Source organism: Cydia fagiglandana, chromosome 16 (genome assembly GCF_963556715.1).
Source record: "Cydia fagiglandana chromosome 16, ilCydFagi1.1, whole genome shotgun sequence".
NCBI classification, from domain to species: Eukaryota; Metazoa; Arthropoda; class Insecta; order Lepidoptera; family Tortricidae; genus Cydia; species Cydia fagiglandana.
Genome location: NC_085947.1, coordinates 5,952,646 through 5,972,185, shown reverse-complemented (window position 1 = coordinate 5,972,185; position 19,540 = coordinate 5,952,646). Strand labels below are relative to the sequence as shown.

Sequence of the window (19,540 nt, the reverse complement as noted above, 5' to 3'; positions counted from 1 at the left end):
ACAAATACAGGTCGCCCTTGACTCGGTGGAGGCATTCCTTGACTCACTGTTTATTTCTGGGCCATTCATACACATGGACGTGATATCTGCGGTATGAACTGCCGCGTAATTTACTATTTCGTCATCAGGATATAAATTTGTTTAAAAATGTGAGTGCGATATACTCGTAAGTACCTATAATTTATTTAAATATCTACCTATCACTCATTAGCGCAATTAATTCGGTTTGCGTTCAGGCTAATGACTATCAAAATATATTTAAGTGCACCTTACCACAATTAAATCACAATCACATCATTTACTTCAATTTACCTATCTGATAGTAACTGTATTCTGAAACAGGGAAATCAACCATCTGCTATCTCATTAAACGTTTAATTTACAATTATCCCCTACTTCCGATTCGAAACCATTTACAGAATCTCTCCAAAAGTTGAAAGTGTTGAAACTCTAGGTCCATGGGGTCCCAGCGCGCATAAGTTGTTCGCAGAAATCGCGAAGCGTCTGGTTGACGTTACTGGTGACCGGAGGGCTGGCGGCTACCTCGCTCAAACATATCAGTATTGCGATACAGCGAGGAAATGCCGCCAGCATCCTTGGCACAATGCCTCAAAGGCCTATTTTAGATTTAAGCTAGTTATTTATTTCTTTTAGTAATACCACTGTATATATCTTGTTTACAAATAAATGTTTGTATTCTTATTAACACATTACGTAGGAAATGTGTTAAAATTAACTATATTTTACGACAGCTAGAAGGCGGATTTAGCTTTGATAAACTGCGGCCTACACGGGTAATAACGGATGGTAAAAACACGCTCATAAAAATGTGAGCATCTTTATTCTTTATACCGCAGATGCACAGCAAAGTCTAAAAATACCGTCATACGTAAACTTATCAAATGTACTTTATAATTAGGACTATAATGTAATCAGTAACCTGAAAACAAGATAGCTTTCTGAGCTAGTTCGCTAACTTTAAACTTTAAAAATAAGCCAAGGCCTATAAATCTTTACTTTTAATTACACTGATGTATCTTTAGTATTACGATATACATATATACCGGGTGTGGCCTGTAATATGAGCAAAAAATTAAACTGTCCTCATACTGACTAACATTTGTTCACGGACTTATAAAAATAACTTGTGGTTTGATTTTTAATACACTTCAAAGTTTATTCTAAGACGCAATGTATGCGAATTTTGTTTTGTTTAAGGCGTGACAAGCAACGTCAATCACAACGCGTGACGTTGGCGTCCATTGAAGATAATATTTATTTTGTATGAAAAATAGGGAGTCTATATAATTCATAATTTTTAAAAGTTGTAGAACATAAGTGTCACCGTTTGAGGAGTACAATCTATGTTTTAATTATTTGCTCATGTTACAGGCCACACCCGGTATAGTTATTAAATTAGTTAATCACAACATAACTGATTTACTATGCTCGTTTTGAAGAACTCGCATTTATGACATGTTTTTAATTTACCTATTTTTCACGCTGATTGGCATGAAAATCAAGCAAAATGTGAAATCAAGTGAACATCGTGCGTAAGACGCGCGCCAATCAATACGATCGTCAAGTCGTATCAAAACCAGTTCAAACCCATAACAAATTGTAAAGTTAGAATCTTGGAGTTGCAAATTCTTGAGATTAGTTGTCAAGCGGACCCCAGGCTCCGAGCCGGGGCAAAAATGCCGGTACCTATAACGTGAGGAAGATGATGACCTTGGAGTTGGCAGTTTCAATAGCAGGAAAGTGACATTGCGTCTATAGTTTTTCAAGATATCTAGTATAAAAGTTTTTGGCATGAATAATTAGTAATTAGCAACGTTGATGAGTCACTTTTGTGGGTTAATTGAGTACTAGGGAAAGTTTCTAACCGACTTTAAAAAAGGAGGTGGATATCAGTTTGACAGTTCTTTTACCTTAGATATCCGTTATTTCTGAACCGATTTGGAACAAGATTTTTTGGTCAAACGTATATACCTACCTAATTCCAAGTTGGTCACATTTTTGTCAAATCTAGTTCTGATGATGGGAACCGTAAGGAATTGAGGGAATTCCTCAAATGTTATAAGCATATAGATATACATATTTTCATCAACAAATCAAGCATTTGCATGCAAAAAACTGCCACATGATGTAGTGTACACTGTTTAAGTATTTTTCCCAGTAAAACATTTCAACCTCCATCACCACAGTGCATCAAACTTCTTCCATTGCATCGCAACGTAAAATGACGTTTTCATAATTGAACTGTTCTCGCATACAAACGTACTGTAGGTATTGATATTTACTGCAGCGAAATTGCATTTTCAATTAAGTTCGTTCATCATGGTTGAGTCAAAAGCGAACGCCGAAACCGTGTATTCTCAGTATTCTAATAGTTGCGCGAGTTTGGGCGAGGTAACTGGCGAGTTTTCGGGGGGCACCAGTGTAACGTGAGCTCCAGATGCCTAATTTTCACACGTTATCATAGTTTCAGCCGACCACTGACTAACAGGTCGCCGGACGAAATCGGGCGGTCAGTTGTTCGAAACTGTCAAATTTTTGTTCTGACAGGCCGATATCGTCCGGCGGCCTGTTAGTCAGTGGTCGGCATTAGAATTTTCTGGGTGTAGTCGATTGGAATAGTCCAAAATATCGTTCTGTTTTGTGATAAATATTGTACATGTACAACTACAAATTGTATTTCGTTTATACGAAGTTGTGAAACAGTATGTCGTTCATTATTTTCGATCATTGGAATCATTCTTTCATATCATTCATTACTAACATGAAAGCGGCGCAGCGGGGGACTTTGGCTCAAAAGAAAACAACATTATTTTAATCATCAATTCATAGGTATTTCTCACTGACATTTTATGGAAATGACACAATTTCGCGCTAAACGAAAAACAGAATGCCGATCGTCAAATTGGCGTAAACAATTCATTCTTTTACTCGTAAGGGTTATTTTAGTTTCATTCATAATCGTGTCCGGTCGTAGAGGCCGTGTACGGTCAGCCAAGAAAGTGGTTTACCACTTTTCGACTCTATCGTCTGATTGATATAGTCGAAAAGTGGTAAACCACTTTCTTGGCTGACTATACATGTAGGTACAGTGTACTGTACACTTCTAACGGTGAACTTTTTGGCTTCGCAATAAGGTTGACGAATTTTCCGTTAACATGGACGTAGGTAGATGTTTCTAGCTGAGCGCGAGAGTTGTAGACGAGTCCGAATTTTAAAAAATACAAGTACGAAAGAGATGCTGTCGGGGCAAAGTCAAATCAAGAATATTTCTGAATGCCATTCCGGACGAATTCTTGGACAAAACCAGCGTATTATGGTCTCGAGATCGATAATAACTGACGGGCAATCGGAGAGCTCTCTTATACTGGTTCTCTCGAGTGATCAAGATAAATGCTCCTGAAACTTGCGGTGACGTAAACGCCGTAGGCGCACGCGCAGTGTTCTTCCACTTGTTCAGTCGCCTTTCGACATTGGATGTGTCAAATTGTCATTATACAAATTGGAATTTTAAAAAAGCGTTTTAGGTATCGAGTTCGTTACATATACCGTTAAGGTTAAGGTTTTTACAAATGGTTATATAATATTGAGAAAAAAATGAACTCTTTTTTTTATTTATTTTATGATAGATTTTTTATAAGGAAGTATACTTTATTATTTTAATAAACAATTGTTCTTATTGTTTCAGGCGGTGACCAAAACTATGCTTCGGCGCGTAGCGGCTTCACCATCCAACCCCACTTCCTAATAACGTTAAAACGTCAGTGTGTGTATTAAATGTTTTGATATGAATATTACGCTTAAACCTAGTGTTACAGTGCAAAGTTCATAGTGTAAAGTGCCAGTGTATAATAGTGAAACTAAGTTAAAAACATCATGTCGTCTCGGACGGGTCAGCGAGGCACGTCGGTGGCTAACAGCCAGCGTCGGCAGCCTCGCTCGAGGTCGTCGACGAGGGCTGGCGAGAAGAAGTCGAAGGGAGGCGAGAGGACCGGGGCTACCAGTCTGGTGTCCATCCCTAACACCATCAAGCTTAGCATGCTGAACAGCGGGCTTATATCATTTGGTGAGTTTAGTTTATAAACTAAGGGCTGGTTGCACCTACTGATGTGCTGTCGAAAAATTTCAAAATTTCCACTTGAAAAAATTCGGTTTTTTTTTGTATGGGAACCGTAATTTTCTATTTCTGTGAAATTTTCGAGAACTTTTCCAACTTTTTGGAAAGTTTCCGCTACTTTCACATACGGTGCCTATCTCGTCGCATAATAATTGATTGTCCTAAAGTCCTAATGCATTACTGCATTACGCATAAAACTCTTATCGCATAATTTTTCTCCAGCTGAAACAGAAAGTATTCTCGAAAATATTTTGCATAGGTTGTGTAGAATAGGGTAGGTTAGGCCAGGTTTTATATTTTTCAGAAATGTTAATAGTTTCAGCACAATAAAAATTATGCGAGATGAGTTTTATGCGTTTACATAAGGACAATTAATTATTATGCGACGCAATATAGACCCAGTTACAACAAACCGTCGAAAATATTATTGTTCGTGAGGTTTTATTGACATAGGGCCCGATTCGGATTTAAAATAGACATCTATTAGATATCTTTTAGACATCACAAATATACGATAACGATATGTTTAAGATCTACTGTCAAATTTGACATTTGCCCGATTCTGGAGATACTCTTGAACGATTTCCACAGGATATGACTTAGACATCCAATTCACATCTAATAGATATCTTACTCAATCTGACGTAAAAGTGACATTGGTTGCCCGAATTGCGCTGCAAACGAGAACTAGTTGATATCTAAACTATAACGTATCTCGAATGGATCTAGTACGTGTCGTCTCTTGTGAATATCTTGAAGTTCGAATACGGCAGATACTCCTCAACAGTCTTACGTTTATTAGTTCATACTCAGCTTCAATATCGTAATGGAATATTCCACGATGTCCTTGCATCGGATAATAAAAGCTTTGGCACCTCTTTTATTATGATTCGTTTTACTTACTTAACAAAATACAAATACGTCGCACACTTCAGCCAAGCCCTCGACCACAACATAGTTAATCATAAACTTAGAATAAATTTAAAAGTGGTAAAAATACTGTCTTGGGTGAGACTTGAACTCACGGCCTCTGGATATCTAATAGCATCGTTCGCAGACATTTCTGCTTGTTAAAAATTAAAATATTCAAATGTAGTAGATAATTATTCACCAGCTTTCCACCACCGTACATGTGTGTAAATAATGTAACTTGAACAAAAACAAAAAGTCTATTGGTACTTTGTAAGTAAATAATAAGCTTTAAAGGGAATATGAAATCGATTTAAACCGGCATGTATAGATCAGTGCACCGACCAGTTAAAAACATACCCCGCTTTGTGAATACACAACCAGTATTTCCACAAACTCCAATAAATCAACAATTTCGCGGATCCGTCCAAAATCTGTCCAAGCCTCGTCACGCCAGCGACGAGCGAGTAATCCACTCGGAACTGAACGCTACCCAGAATTACTTTTATTCACATAATTAAAAAAGTTGTAACAGCGACAAGGTTGAAGTTGTCACATGAAATCCGTGAAAGTTCCCGGCTTTATAAACTAACTCATTTTGTTTTTAAACACTCGTAAAAAATGAAAGGTGTTGTTAGCGGGCTGAGTCGTGACCATCAAGAAAGTAATCTTCACAAATTCTTCTCCGCTACTTTGAGGCGTTGGAAATAAGTCCACTGAAATTATCTTTAGGTACACTACTAATTCCTGATATAATATTTTATACACAGTTTACCAGTAAAAATTACTGACATTGAATTGCTTACTTATTGTGATTAATAAAGGCCTGTGCACACCGGCGGCGTGTGCGTGACGTGAACGTGCGCGTGCGGCGCGGCGTTGTAGTATACAGATCCTTATGAGAGACGGCACACCGCTTGCGTGACGTGTGCGTGTGCGGCTCAAACATTTTAGCGTACACTCATGTGCACGTCACCCACACACAAGCCGGTGTGCAGTGCACACTGTGCACACCCCTTAAGTGGGTATTTACTCGTACTCGTGGAAACTTTAAAAAAAAACTTAATTTTAAACTAGCTTAGGTTACTAAGAATTTTGATACTTGTTCAATGTAAATATTCAGCTATTAGGTAAAATATTAGCTTCATTTATTTAACTAATTTAACTTCCTCAGTTGAGCGCATCTTTGGCAAATTTAAGATTAATGTACGAACATTTTAACCAAGTACTTGTACATTAAGAAACAGTTTATAATTTCCCGTTTCCCATAAATTATGCTTGTTCCAAATTATGTTTGTTACGAAGCATTACTTTGGATAACTTTGTCCGATAAATTTGCAGAAAATGCGGAGGTGCGTTATAAAAGTTCAGTAAAGTCTGTAAATCATCCGATAATCTCTAGAGAGTCTAGAGACCTAAAAGGTTAACTTCCAAGACAATTGGTAGTGAACTAAAAGAGCCAGTCGCTTTAGACAACTTTATCCTAAAAATCAATTCAATTCTTCTCAAGCACGGCTTTTACCGACAGCGAACTGACATCTGACCTTTGAACCGCAAGGGGATGCCTTCTTGGCATTAGTCCGGTTTTTTACAAGCTTTTATGTTACCATCTTGTCTTTAATTAAGAAAGTCATAGTCTGGTTGTCTTTAATTAAGAAAAATAGTCGCGAGCAGAAGCTGGTTTGAAATAAATATATTTATGTTATTCTAACATTTACAAATTTCATCTCCAAACTTACCTCATAGAGCTCGGCTGTCCGTATCAATTGAAGTTATCAGGTATACTCGTGAGAAACGATGTGGAAACTTGCAATATGTCAAATCAGAGGGCCTACCGCGAACCACGTTCGACGTGTTGCCTCCCTGTCACACTTACGAACGAATTCACAAGTGCGACAGAGAGGCAACACGTCGAACGTGGTTCGCGGTTGGCCCTCAGTGCGTAGCTCATTGAAATTCGGCAACGTACTCCGGACGCACTACCCGCGAACGTGCGGCCATTACGAGAGCTACGTCAGGCGCCACTCATATGTTTTACCCGTCACCGGCCCTCTGTTTGTTTTTTTTTCACGCTGGTAACGTGACTGATACAATTGCATAATCTGGATATAAAATACAGAAAGCTGCAAAATTCAAAATTATGAATGAATTAATTTATAAGTGGCGATGTAATTTTGTTGCTGAGTGTACATTTTTTTATTCAAGCTGAGTGTTATCCTCTTTGAGACAACAAGTTACAAAACCATGTCTTATAGGTATTAAATATCTGTTAATCTTAAAATTGTTGTGTCTAATAAATTCTTTATCTACGCACATATCATTACTGCTCTAAAATGCATTCAGAAACCGTAGGAAATGACCAGCATTATCACAACCAATTTTACTATGAGAACTTTCTTATCTGTGGTAGTAGGTAAAATTTGTACTTTAAAGTTATAACTTTACAGATTTTTGTAAGGTTATGAGTTTTAAATTTGGAACAGCTGTCAAAACTCAAGTGGGTGTCTATTCTAGTATCCATAGATATTAAAACAATTATCGATACGAAACGTCAATTCGGTATATTTTTTTAATATAAACCGTACGACATTTGATCTCGAGTGGCATGAGAATAGGGACTTCATTTTTTTGTCTATGAATTAAAAAAAACTACGGATGCGTGACATTTGTGAAAAAAAGTTTTCATTTACCGCCATTTGACTTACAGTTTCATCTTTTAATTAGTTTTAGGTTATAAAATTGATTTGATAGTTGTTTTTAAACAAACTTTAAGCAAAAGTATCGTGTAAAATGAGTGATAAAAAGATATTTAGGAGCCGCCACCTCTCAAATCTGCGAGTTAAGTCAGACAGCAACGATGGATGTCGGTTGAAATATGAGGTTAGTGAATATATAATAGAAGGTAATAATATGTGTGTAGATAAAGTAGTGTATGTAACTGTACATAATTAGGCATTAAAACACTCGTGTGATCCTTTTAAGAAACTCACTTCGTTCGTTTCTTAAACCCACACTCGTATTTTAATGCCTTTCATTATGTAGCAGTTACATAAACTAAGGCCTGATTCGAAACAAATTTGACAAATTCAGAGTGATTTTTCTTGGATATTTTCTAGCTTACTTTATATATACACTACGACATTATAATTATCAGAATCACAAAATTATTATACCAAAAAATTTTTTTTTTATCAATTCTAAGATGATCAAAAAAATCAAATAAACGCCGCCGTCTTTTTAATTAGGCGCCAAATTGCTGTCAAAAACTTGATAAGTATGGAAGAAACTTGCACATAACTAATTTCCAACATAACCTGTTACCTAATATTATACCAATACTGAAAGGTAATTTCATTGCAATATCCATGAAACAATGAGGATCTAGACATATCTTCAAATATCTGGCGTATCAGGAATTTCGTCGATGTGGTGTCAGTTACCGGGCATTGGTTACTTTTCGACAGAGAAATCGACACCAACATCACTAAAAGAAACGGTTCGCAGCTTTAGTTTAATAATGCGGATTTCCAATATTACTTTGATAATATTTGGAGATGATCCACGATGTTTATGAGGCAATCAGCATGCTTAAGCCAGTACCCTCGAAATCGGACCAAAAAACTTGATTCAACAAAGTCCCACAGTATTGACCTATTGAACGGTATGGAGTGGAGTGTCCAAGGAATTAGTTCGTTAAAACAACAAAAACTATATGCAATATAATATTTCAAAATAAACATTTTTCTTGATAGGACTCAAACTAAGAAACTGTCAAAAAACACTGTCGGATGTATGATGGAGGGCATACAACAAAACTAACGACAGGAGCGGGAAGAAATGGAAAATGATGAATTTACTTATAAATAACAATTTTTAAACAAATTTTCAATAAATTATGGAAAAACAAATCTTGATTCAGCTAGCTTCAGTACCATTAATAGGGTTTTCAATTTGGCAGATTGAATTCGAATCAGGCCTTACTATTTCATTTCATTTAATTTCAATGGACAGTACCTACATATTTTAAATTAACTGCCGGATTCGAACTTTAAGATACGTCAATTAATAGATCTGCAAACGTTATGGATTAGATATGTCAGTGTCAAAAGTGACGTATCTGTTTGAAGAAAAGTCACATTTGACACTGACATATCTAATCCATATCGTTTCCAGATCTATTATTTGACGTATCTTAAAGGTAGAATCGGGCCGTAAGAGTTTTTATTAGCAGAACAAATATTTGTTTTACATTATGCCTACACTGAGAGAAAAGTACAACAAAAATACACTTAGAATTACAAAAATAAACATGTCAGTAAACAACAACAAACAGCTCAGTAATCCCAAATATAATTTCAACAAACAGATAATAGAAATTGCAAGAACTAATAGAAATTGCAAAAGTCAATTTGTTCCTATTAGTTAACTCTCCTTGTCCCCGGATTAAGTTTATTTTTGTAATTCTAAGTGTATTTTTGTTGTACTTTTCTCTCAGTGTACACCTTCAGGTTTATTGTTAGTGTTAGATTTTCGAACCGTAAATCTCCGGCTGTTGAACTTTTAAATCGTACCTGTGTCAGAAAAATATTACACTTCGATTGAGTTCTTTTTCGACACAAGTAGTCCTTCGTTTATTACATTTAACGTGTCAATAATATGATTTATGACGCAAAGAACATAATAAATCATTTAACCGTTCTTTGTGATTTTTGGATGAGGTCTAAAGAAATTATTGTCTGCGTAGTGAGTGATCAATCACATGAAGCTCACGCCAAATATGGAGTCTTCAATCTTTGTTGTTTTTAGGGTTCCGTACCCAAAGGGTAAAAACGGGACCCTATTACTGACGGTTGACGACCGGTCTGGCCTAGTGGGTAGTGACCCTGCCTGCGATGGCCGCCGATGGTCCTGGGTTCGAATCCCAGTAAGGGCATTTATTTGTATGATGATACAGATATTTGTTCCTGAGTCATGGGTGTTTTCTATGTATTTAAGTATTTGTATATTATATATATCGTTGTCTGAGTACCCACAACACAAGCCTTCTTGAGCGTACTGTGGGACTTAGTCAATCTGTGTAAGAATGTCCGTCCGTCTGTCCGTCCGTCCGTCCGTCTATCTATGACCAGGCTGTATCCATGAACCGTGATAGCTAGACAGTTGAAATTTTTTATATTTCTGTATTTCTGTTGCCGCTATGACAACAAATACTAAAAACAGAATATAACCAATATTTAAGTGGGGCTCCCATACAACATACGTGATTTTTACGTACGGAACCCTTCGTGCGCGAGTCCGACTCGCACTTGGCCGGTTTTTTTAGATAAAGGTGAGGCGAGCCGAGACCGATGTCTCAAATTTTCGATTATATTTTCCATCAATCAAATTCTATGTAATTGTACATATTAATACATACAACCTTGGAAGTAGGCTTCCCCTATATTCAACCGACTATGCTCAGATGCACAGAAGAGAGTAGATTTTTCAGTTCTTTGGGAGAATTAGGCTCTCGCGTTACTTGAACTTTTTGTTAACCTAAGAGAGTGGATACTTACTTTTGACGCGTAGTCAGATACACTCTTTTTGACGCTGACTTTCCTACTCTTCATTTTGTGGCACAGATTTATGAGACGCCACACACTCTAAGACTGGTTTTCATTGAATTCACTACCTATATTATTTCGGCTAATAACCCGCTACCATTTGGTATTGCATTTATTTGGGTTTGTCATTTGGTTTGGTTTGGTTTGGCATTTGGTGGTTTGGTTTGGTGGTTTTGGATTGTAGCATGCTACAAATCAAATTAAATGGCTGTTAACCTCCAATGCACGCGTTGTTCAGTCGCTATTACTGTCCAATGCATATAGTCCATTCGCCAATAGTTCTTGACATCTAAACCCTACAGCACATATGTGAACAATTCGCCTGCGGTGACCAGAACAGCTCCAAAACAAGTTTATTGCGACAACACACGCATGAAACGACAGAATTTCCTAAACGTTAATAGAGCATTGTTATTTTCTGTGACTCTATTTGCTTATTCCTTTACCAACAAGCCGATTCTGTTGTTTTTTTTGTTGTTTTTGTTTGTTTTTTTGTTGTTTGAATTGTTTAACAATTCAACAGTTTTCGTCTCATTTTGGTACAACCTTGAGTTACTATAGGTTATAGGAGCATTCCACAGGCTGTCCCGTACAAACGCATTTTATTTCCTGTGTTGAGACTTTTTCTCATCATTTAAAGCAGGCGATTATTTTTCTGTGCATATTTTTGACCATTTGTCATAGAAAAGGAAACTCTTATACCTTTAAACCTTCAGAAACTTCGCGTTTGTACGGGACAACGGTAGACAATTTCATGGAATGCTCCTATAGTTGATTACTTAGTTGTGAACAACTAGATGACCGCTAAATTTTATGATCGCTTTACAATATTAGTCGCCAATTTATTATTTTAGTCGCCAACCTATCACTTTAAATTCCCTATATTTTTTTGGGTGGCTTGATTTTGCTGCCAGTTTTTTTTAATAATATGATGCTTATATTTGAGGCTAATATATATATTTTTGGCGCTAAAATATGAATGCACTGCCAAATTATATTATTACATGCCCAATGAAAGTTCCTGTTTAATATTTTAGCTGCCCGGTTAATAATAAGCCATTGTAAATATTGTAATACGTTAGTTTGTGTTGATAGTTGCAGTTAATTGTATTTTTTTAAATTGTTGATGTGTTGTTATTACTTTTGCTTGTTGTTAATTCAATATTGAGTTGTAAAAGTGCTATTGTGGCCTATTTGCTAAATAAATGTTGAAATTGAAATTGAACAAATTGTGTCAACAGGCATCTCACGCGCTCCAATAAGTGTGAACGAGATGCCTTATGAGACGACTTTTGATTGTATTTCGTCAGCACCAATCGTGGTGAGCCGCTCACAGTCAAACTCGTATCAAAATAAGATCATCATAACCATATAAAATTGTAAAAACAATCGGCCTCCAAGTAGCCGAGCGAGGCGTGATTCTTGAACTAGAAAATTTGCTACATATCAGACACTGGAAGAACGTAGTATGCAAATTTAGGAGTTGCAAATACGTCGTTTTGGTATTCTGATTCGAATGATCGCATTCTGTATATGCTTTGAAGGAAAACGTTGAGCGATGAATGAGTAGCTAGGTATGTCTTTGATCATTCGATTGAGGGCCCGATTTGGATATTGAAATTGACATCTAGGTATTAGATATCTTTTAGACATCACCTAGATACGATAACGATATGTTTAAGATCTAACTTGTCAAATTTGACATTTGCGCGATTCTGGAGATACTCTTGAACGATTTCCACAGGGTATGACTTAGAGATCCAATTCACATCTAATAGATATCTTACTCTATCTAACGTAAAAGTGACATTGGTTGCCCGAATTGCGCTGCAAAAGAGAACTAGTTGATATCTAAACAATAACGTATCTAGAAAGGATCTAGTACGTGTCGTCTCTTGTGAATATCTTGAAGTTCGAATACGGCAGTGAGTGTCGAGTCGCTGTGTTTATTGATCTCCGAGTTTAATGCTTCATCACGAACACTTTTAATGAAAATAAGCTTTGATCTTTCTACTTTTCAAATACTGTAATTATTTTAAAGTATGTTTCTTCACCCGCTTGTTTTTCTCGTTTTGCTTCTAAGTTTTGCTTGATACATACATGTACTCATCTTTATCTAAAGTAGGGGAGGTAGGGGACCATTGGACCTGTCAACCCCCTCCTCCTCCTGATCGTCCTTATGAATCGTCCTGATTTACAAGGTGCCCGAGCCTCCCGACTGCCCAATGGTCCCCTACGTCCTCTACTCATTGTATCGAGCTCCAATTATCACCATAGTACCGGCCGCTCCCTGAAAAATTGGGTCAGGGCTGAAGGCTGCCATACATACTCGTACACAAGAGTGTCATTACATATTACGATTAATCTTAAGGAAATTCGCTCGGTCACCAAGCTGTGTATATTCACATTGATTGTGTGATCGTTGTCGAATAGAGTTCTTGATCGCTCCGATATTTATTTGAGGATCGATTCGGAACAATAATGCGTACTACCTACATAATATTGTTTTTACCAAACCCCGTTATGTTGCAGTTCATTGAATGGTTTTCAAAAATGCGTACTCACCAATAATTTGCCGTAACATAACTTCGCCTTAAGTTGTATTAAAACATAATTTTAACTTTAAATTGTGTCAAGGGATTCATGGGCGTAGTCGCATTTAGGATTTGGAGTAAGTTTTAGTTTTAGTATAATTTTCATTAAAAAAAAATAAGGCGAAGTTGGGGATGGATAGGAAGATTATTTTTACCTTAAAACTATTTTTAGACAGGTCTTTTCATTGTGAGTTGAATGAATAATATACTATACTTGGTAATATTATTATAAAAATATTTTACTTGGGTAAGTTGGGTACCCAATGTGAAGTTAGAGTTCCCTAGCTACGGTAGATACTTTTGCTGATTTTCAATGAATTGCAACATTTACTTTTTTTTAACATAGTAATCTGAGTCGGCCGGAAAAATCCGGCCCTATTTCTCATTACCCTAAAAACAAAGATCTTATAGCTAGCACAACCTAAAACTAACTATTTATACAATACAATCTTTACAATATCCTAACACTAATCTAATACCTAACATTTAGTAGCTTTCAACTATATTTAAAAAATTTCATGAGCTACATTTTACAAAAAAACATATTTACACGCATTATTTAAAACAATAATTATTAAGTTTGCCAAATCCGAACAAATTTCCTATGATAATGCAACATTTACGTGGTTTAGTTCTTACGTATACTGCATGGTTCGTCCTAGATATCAATTCGCCCGCGTTTGACAAGCTAGAATAATAACAGAGGGTATACATCCCATCGGGTCAGACAAATAAAACTTTTGGTACGGCACTATTTACCCGCCTTTACTATTAGGCCTAGCTGAAGGCGATCTATCTAGGTCTCGTCTAACGTGTCTTATTGTACTAGACGGGGCTCGAAATGAGACTAATTGAAATCGAGTAAAAACTCGATTCAAAAGAGAAATAAAAGTTCTAAAAATAAAATCAGACACTTGAGGTCCATTATTTTCATAGATTTATTTGATCGAGTCTTGATTTAGGTTGATTCAAATAATTGTTTATACTTAAGCATGAGGCGTATATATTAGTATGACCATATTGAATTCAAAATCGACGAAGTTTTTTTAATCATCTTGAAAGTAAAAATTTAAACCGGCTTATTTACTTGAAAAATACAATGAAAAATATACAAGACGTGTGTAATTATTTTAATATAGTATCGTCACGATTACTTTTAATCGAAGCTATCTACATCTATCTACATCCATATCGTCCCGAATTTTTTCTTTCCTTCGCAGATTGTATAATAGTTCATCAATCGAACTTTGTTTTTGATTTTTGACCGACTAATTTGGTGTGTTTGCTTGCATGACCTATTTTTAGAAATTATTAACTCAATTTACTGTTGTAGTTATGTGCTCACTACTGTGCCTATGTGTTAGATGTCTGTGTACATAAAGATGTGTGCGTATGTTCGCTACCCCGTACGCTTCCTAATTACCCCGTGTTTGTGCTCATTAATGAATTATGCAACAAACACTTCACGCTTGTTGTCCTCGTACACACCTCGTACACACCTTGTATAATACTTATTCAAAACCTTACATAAGTAGGTCAAAATAAGTCTATGATTTCGGTACAAATGTGAACTATTTTGCGATGATTATTTGCAGTTTTGATGTTGATATTTATTTCTGTCGGTGTTTTTTAATAAGTTAGCCTCAATTTCTTAATATTTCTAAACAGATTTGAAGCCCTTTTGGTGTAACGGCAGTACATTAAACAACCGAAGTAGTTAAGCAAGGTGAGTTGTTCAAAATGTACACACTCTTACTCTTAACAATAAAGACCTGTCAGTTAATTTTAAACACCTCGCCCGCATAACAAATTATGTTGCTGTATAGTTATACTACGGATAACTCAGTAAACTCCATACATAAAACATCCCAGCTACCGGCAACTCACACAAACAAGAACAGAATGGCAGCAAACATTCAGGAACAAACAATCGACGAGCAACTTAAAGCCTCTCTACAAAAGCCTTTGCACCGCATTTTCTGACATTTTCCCTTATCGGAAACTCTAGAGGCGCCCAAATAAACAACGCAGTTTTCGTAGGCCGATATCTGAAAATGGCAATCAAACTTTGAACATGTGTTTATTTGATATTGATTTGACATAATTAATTGCGGATTGCGGAGAAGTATCTTTAAATATATGAGCTTTTAAAAGCGTTTCATATATGTATTTTTGAGAATCGTTGTAGGTATAAGATATTACTGCAAGTACAAAGATAAAAGATATTCGCTATGGCACCTTATTCTATACAAGGTGAAACAAAAATGATGGGGATCACCAATTCATCACGTAAAAAAATGTCTTCTATTTTTTCCTAATTAGCACACGATACCGAATACGGATACCGACTATTTTTGTTACTACACTTTGTAGGTTTTGGAGAAAAATCAGGTTAAAAGGTATATAATATAACGCTCCCAAATAAGGTTTCAAAACTCCGAATGCCGTTCCTAAAGCGTCCGCTTTAAGTGTTCGGTGTTGACATTTATGGATTGGACCACTTTATCTGCCGAGAGCTGAGGGTATCGGAGATTTTAAACTAAGATAGTAACATAAATGTTGCATCATAGATTCCCGTTTATAGGGTATGAAGCACTGGATTTTAATAATGGATGCAATATCGTCGGATGATAAGTTTTTGTTATACTGCAATTGTTACTTTAATAGCAAACGATATTAATTTCCTGTTGATTGCATCTCGAGGGTAATGCAATCAATGCAGCCTCAGAATTGATTACTCGATTTGAATTATGGTAACATTCCATTTCTAACCGCAGCTGCACTGCCGGTACTGAACGCGTCGCTGTCATTGTCAATTTCCATAGTAAAATTGACAGTAATGCAGCTGCGGTTAGAAATGGAATGTTACCATTATAGTTGGATAACATTATCAACGTAAATGATTAGATCCTAGTCTAGATAGATAGCCTTTTTTACCCTTAAACGACCTCTGGATTTGTGAAAAATATTCGAACACATAAACCACACTAAGCTGGCTTTCTCAGAAACATCGTGTTTACACACAACAGCGCCCCGGTACTAAAGAGGATTAGAGGTAGTAAGGAGGTAGAGCAGATTGATTTACGCTGACAATGTCACGGGGAAAGGTTAGAACTGGAAGAATATTTTTCGGAAATAATTTTCGGGGGATTTAGAACCAAACTTATTGGATTCATTTTAGGTGTAGCTACCGCGTGTTTGAAATTAGTATTTAAATTACTGACAGATTCAATAAAAACTATCATCTGCTAGCATTGAGCTTAATAATGGGTCCATACCATCCCATGATCAAAACCTATAATCTGCGGGCATTGAGCTCAAAGATGACAAATATGAATATGACACTATATTATTTCGTCGGGTTACAAGCAAAAATCACTAAGTACTATCAAAAAATTAAAGTAACAATGCACTTTATTACACTTGTAACACGGTTTATTGTCCAATAATTTCAATAGTGTTAGTTAGTGACTTTTGCTTGTCCCCCGACGATTTGACCGACACCCACAAAGCGCCAACACGGCATAATAAAGTGCGCTTTTGGAATACACTATACAGTACGTAGCGGCCCCTTTTTTTAAATACTTGTCGTTAAATTTAAATAATCACGATTAATTAGCAGTGGCGCTAGTGTGCACGTTGATGGGCTCATAAGTAGGTCATCACAGGCCTTTCCGTCTATTAACTACAGATGATTTATGCATTGCTGTTTAGACGACGGGTTTGGTGACTGTGGAGGCCGATGCATGAGCGGCACGACCTCCCACATGTTTGGCAGAGAAAGCTCATGCCACCTGAGCACAATAAGTAATGGCTCCTCTACACGATGGGCCAGCGCCGGCCACTGCAAGGGACGCACCCATGCGGTCGAATGAGATAGCAATATCATTTGCTGCCTCTAACGTATAAATGCGTCCCTTGGAGTGGCCGGCGCTGGCCCATCGTGTAGAGGAGCCATAATAAGTATAAGTTGGTACAATTACAGTAAAAGAATTTATTTCGGGTCGTGGAGAGGTTATGGACTTACAATTGCCTTCAAATAAATTCTATCGTTCAACAACCCATTCCCGGCCGGTGACCGGTCTCATGCTCGCCTGCCCCGGAATGTTTTATTCCACTCTCCCTGATTTCGGTCATTTCCGCTTCCGCCTCGTGAAAACAGCCATGGCGGCCATGACACCATTAGAAGTTCTCGCAAGATAGGTAAATACTTGAATGATCCGTAAATGGGCGGATTATTTTGTTGACGTTTTGTTTTGTTTACATTAGGATAAAACTTGGCTAGTTTTTGATAGCTTCTGAGCGGCTACCACGAAAACCGAAACTCGCAAATTGCGGGGATCTTTCTCTTTTACTCCAATGAAGGCGTAATTAGAGTGACAGAGAAAAATCCTCGCAATTGACGATTTTCGGTATTGGCGGTAGCCCTACTGGTTCTAGAAAGGATAACTATAAAATTAAAACTCATTTCGATATTTTTCCCCCAGTACAGAACTGTTTTTTAATTCCTGGTGATGATTTTTCTCTCAGTGCGGTAGCATGCACGAAATAGTGTCACGTTGTGGATAAATCTCCATGGTAACATTGTGGACAGATCTCCATGGTAACGTTACGTAATGTAATGGTAATGTTTTCTTATGACGTTATCACGCACAATTATCGTCCGTAAACCTACTTTACAGACAACCATTTTTGGGCATACTTAGATACTATAGTAGCACCAATAAAACTCTGCAGCGGATTTGATAGCCCACGCAGTGTAAGTGTTATGTATACGTCATAATTTCATAGAAGTTTGACGTTTAAAATGACACAGTGGGCTATCAAAATCGCTGCAGACTCTTTACGGTCTGACTTTAAGTAGGTACTTATATAGGTCCTGTATTGTGATCTGAAAAAGCGGTACGATTTTTCAACAACTCTGCTTGCTAAGCCAGAAGATGCAGATGCTAAAGATGCAGAAATCTTTCATCAGTAAACTTATAATACACGTGCCTACACGTGATAGGTCCGCATCATTAGGTACCAGCTTATCATATATATAAAATTGAAAAACCAGAACGGGATAAAAAACGAGGGAAGAAGCGAGATGGCGCCTTACAAATTTCTAAAAAAGTTTTTGACACGTTTCTCGAATACGACGCACGTATGATAAGAAAAAACTGTTCAAATCAATTATCTACATATGGGAATAGGACTAGAGCATAAAAACTATCGCTTCCGATGCGTATTTAATTTACAATAAGGAAATGAAATTTTGAAAACAATCTTCATTTTACGACATCGTCCATTTCTCGGCAACTCTCGGTTGCTTTCGTTTGGCGGTGCTACAGATTAGACCAAAAAATCCGTAAGTTAAAGTAAACTAAATTATGTTTGTCATGTTGGTATACAGGTATTTCTGAGTTTTTTTACACGAAGTAAAATAAAAAGTGCTGTCAACCTCAACCTTAGTCTATAGAGCCCATACGAGTGATTTATGTCAAATATGACTTATCATTCTTATCAATCAAAGTAATTACTATATTATTGTTATCAATTTGTATTTTGTTGTTTTAAATTTATTTTTGAGTTATATTATTCAGATTGACTTTCACGGCTTCGGCAAACATTGCCATTCGTCCGGGGAACGGGCTAAGAATGCTGAGATGGGCCAAAAATACAAAGTTGATAGTAAGTTATGTAGGTAGATTAAAGTGCATGTTCAGATATTATTGAGCGACCTGATAAAAATAAGCAAATATACAGTCAGCAGTCAGCCAAATGTCGTAATATAATTTTGTTGCCATAGAAATAAGGATGTGGTCCGATATAGTGGCGAAATATTGAGAGACAAAAGCGGCTAAATTCAATGGTGGCTCGGACACTTAGAGAGAATGGGAGAGGATCGTGCCGTGAAGAGAGCGCAGGTACTTGGGACAACAAAATGGGAGACGCCCGAGTGGACGTCCTAGGTACCGCTGAAACGACGTAGTTGCTCAAGACCTGCTCAACCTCGGCCATGGCGACTGGCGAGAGCTATCGCAAGACCGAGAGGACTAGACTACCTATGTTTGTATGAAAAGGCGATTTAAGGGCGGTGGTAGTCCATATTCGTCTTAAGGCGAAAATTAATCTAATGAACGTTTTTGCAACTAGGCTTATAAGAACAAATAATAATTTTATCTTAAAAACAAGTTTTAAATAAATACGTGTAGATGAAAAAATACAATCTTGCCTTTTATCAAATCACATAATTTTTTGACAAATTTGCGAATTGAGTTATCCAAATAACGGCTACAAATAAGAAATCCCTATCA

General features: G+C 36.8%; 1 protein-coding gene across 2 annotated transcripts in view; it reads left to right on the top strand.

Moving 5' to 3' along the window:
* The first annotated feature begins 3,852 nt into the window (after positions 1 to 3,852).
* The window catches only part of LOC134671834 (receptor-type tyrosine-protein phosphatase kappa), a 160,654-nt gene continuing 144,966 nt past the window's right edge, over positions 3,853 to 19,540 (top strand). For both annotated transcript variants that reach the window (XM_063529682.1, XM_063529681.1), the window contains exon 1: positions 3,853 to 4,084. In XM_063529682.1, coding sequence (XP_063385752.1) covers positions 3,895 to 4,084 — 190 coding nt within the window. In that variant the 5' untranslated portion in view covers positions 3,853 to 3,894. The remainder of the gene's footprint in view (positions 4,085 to 19,540) is intronic.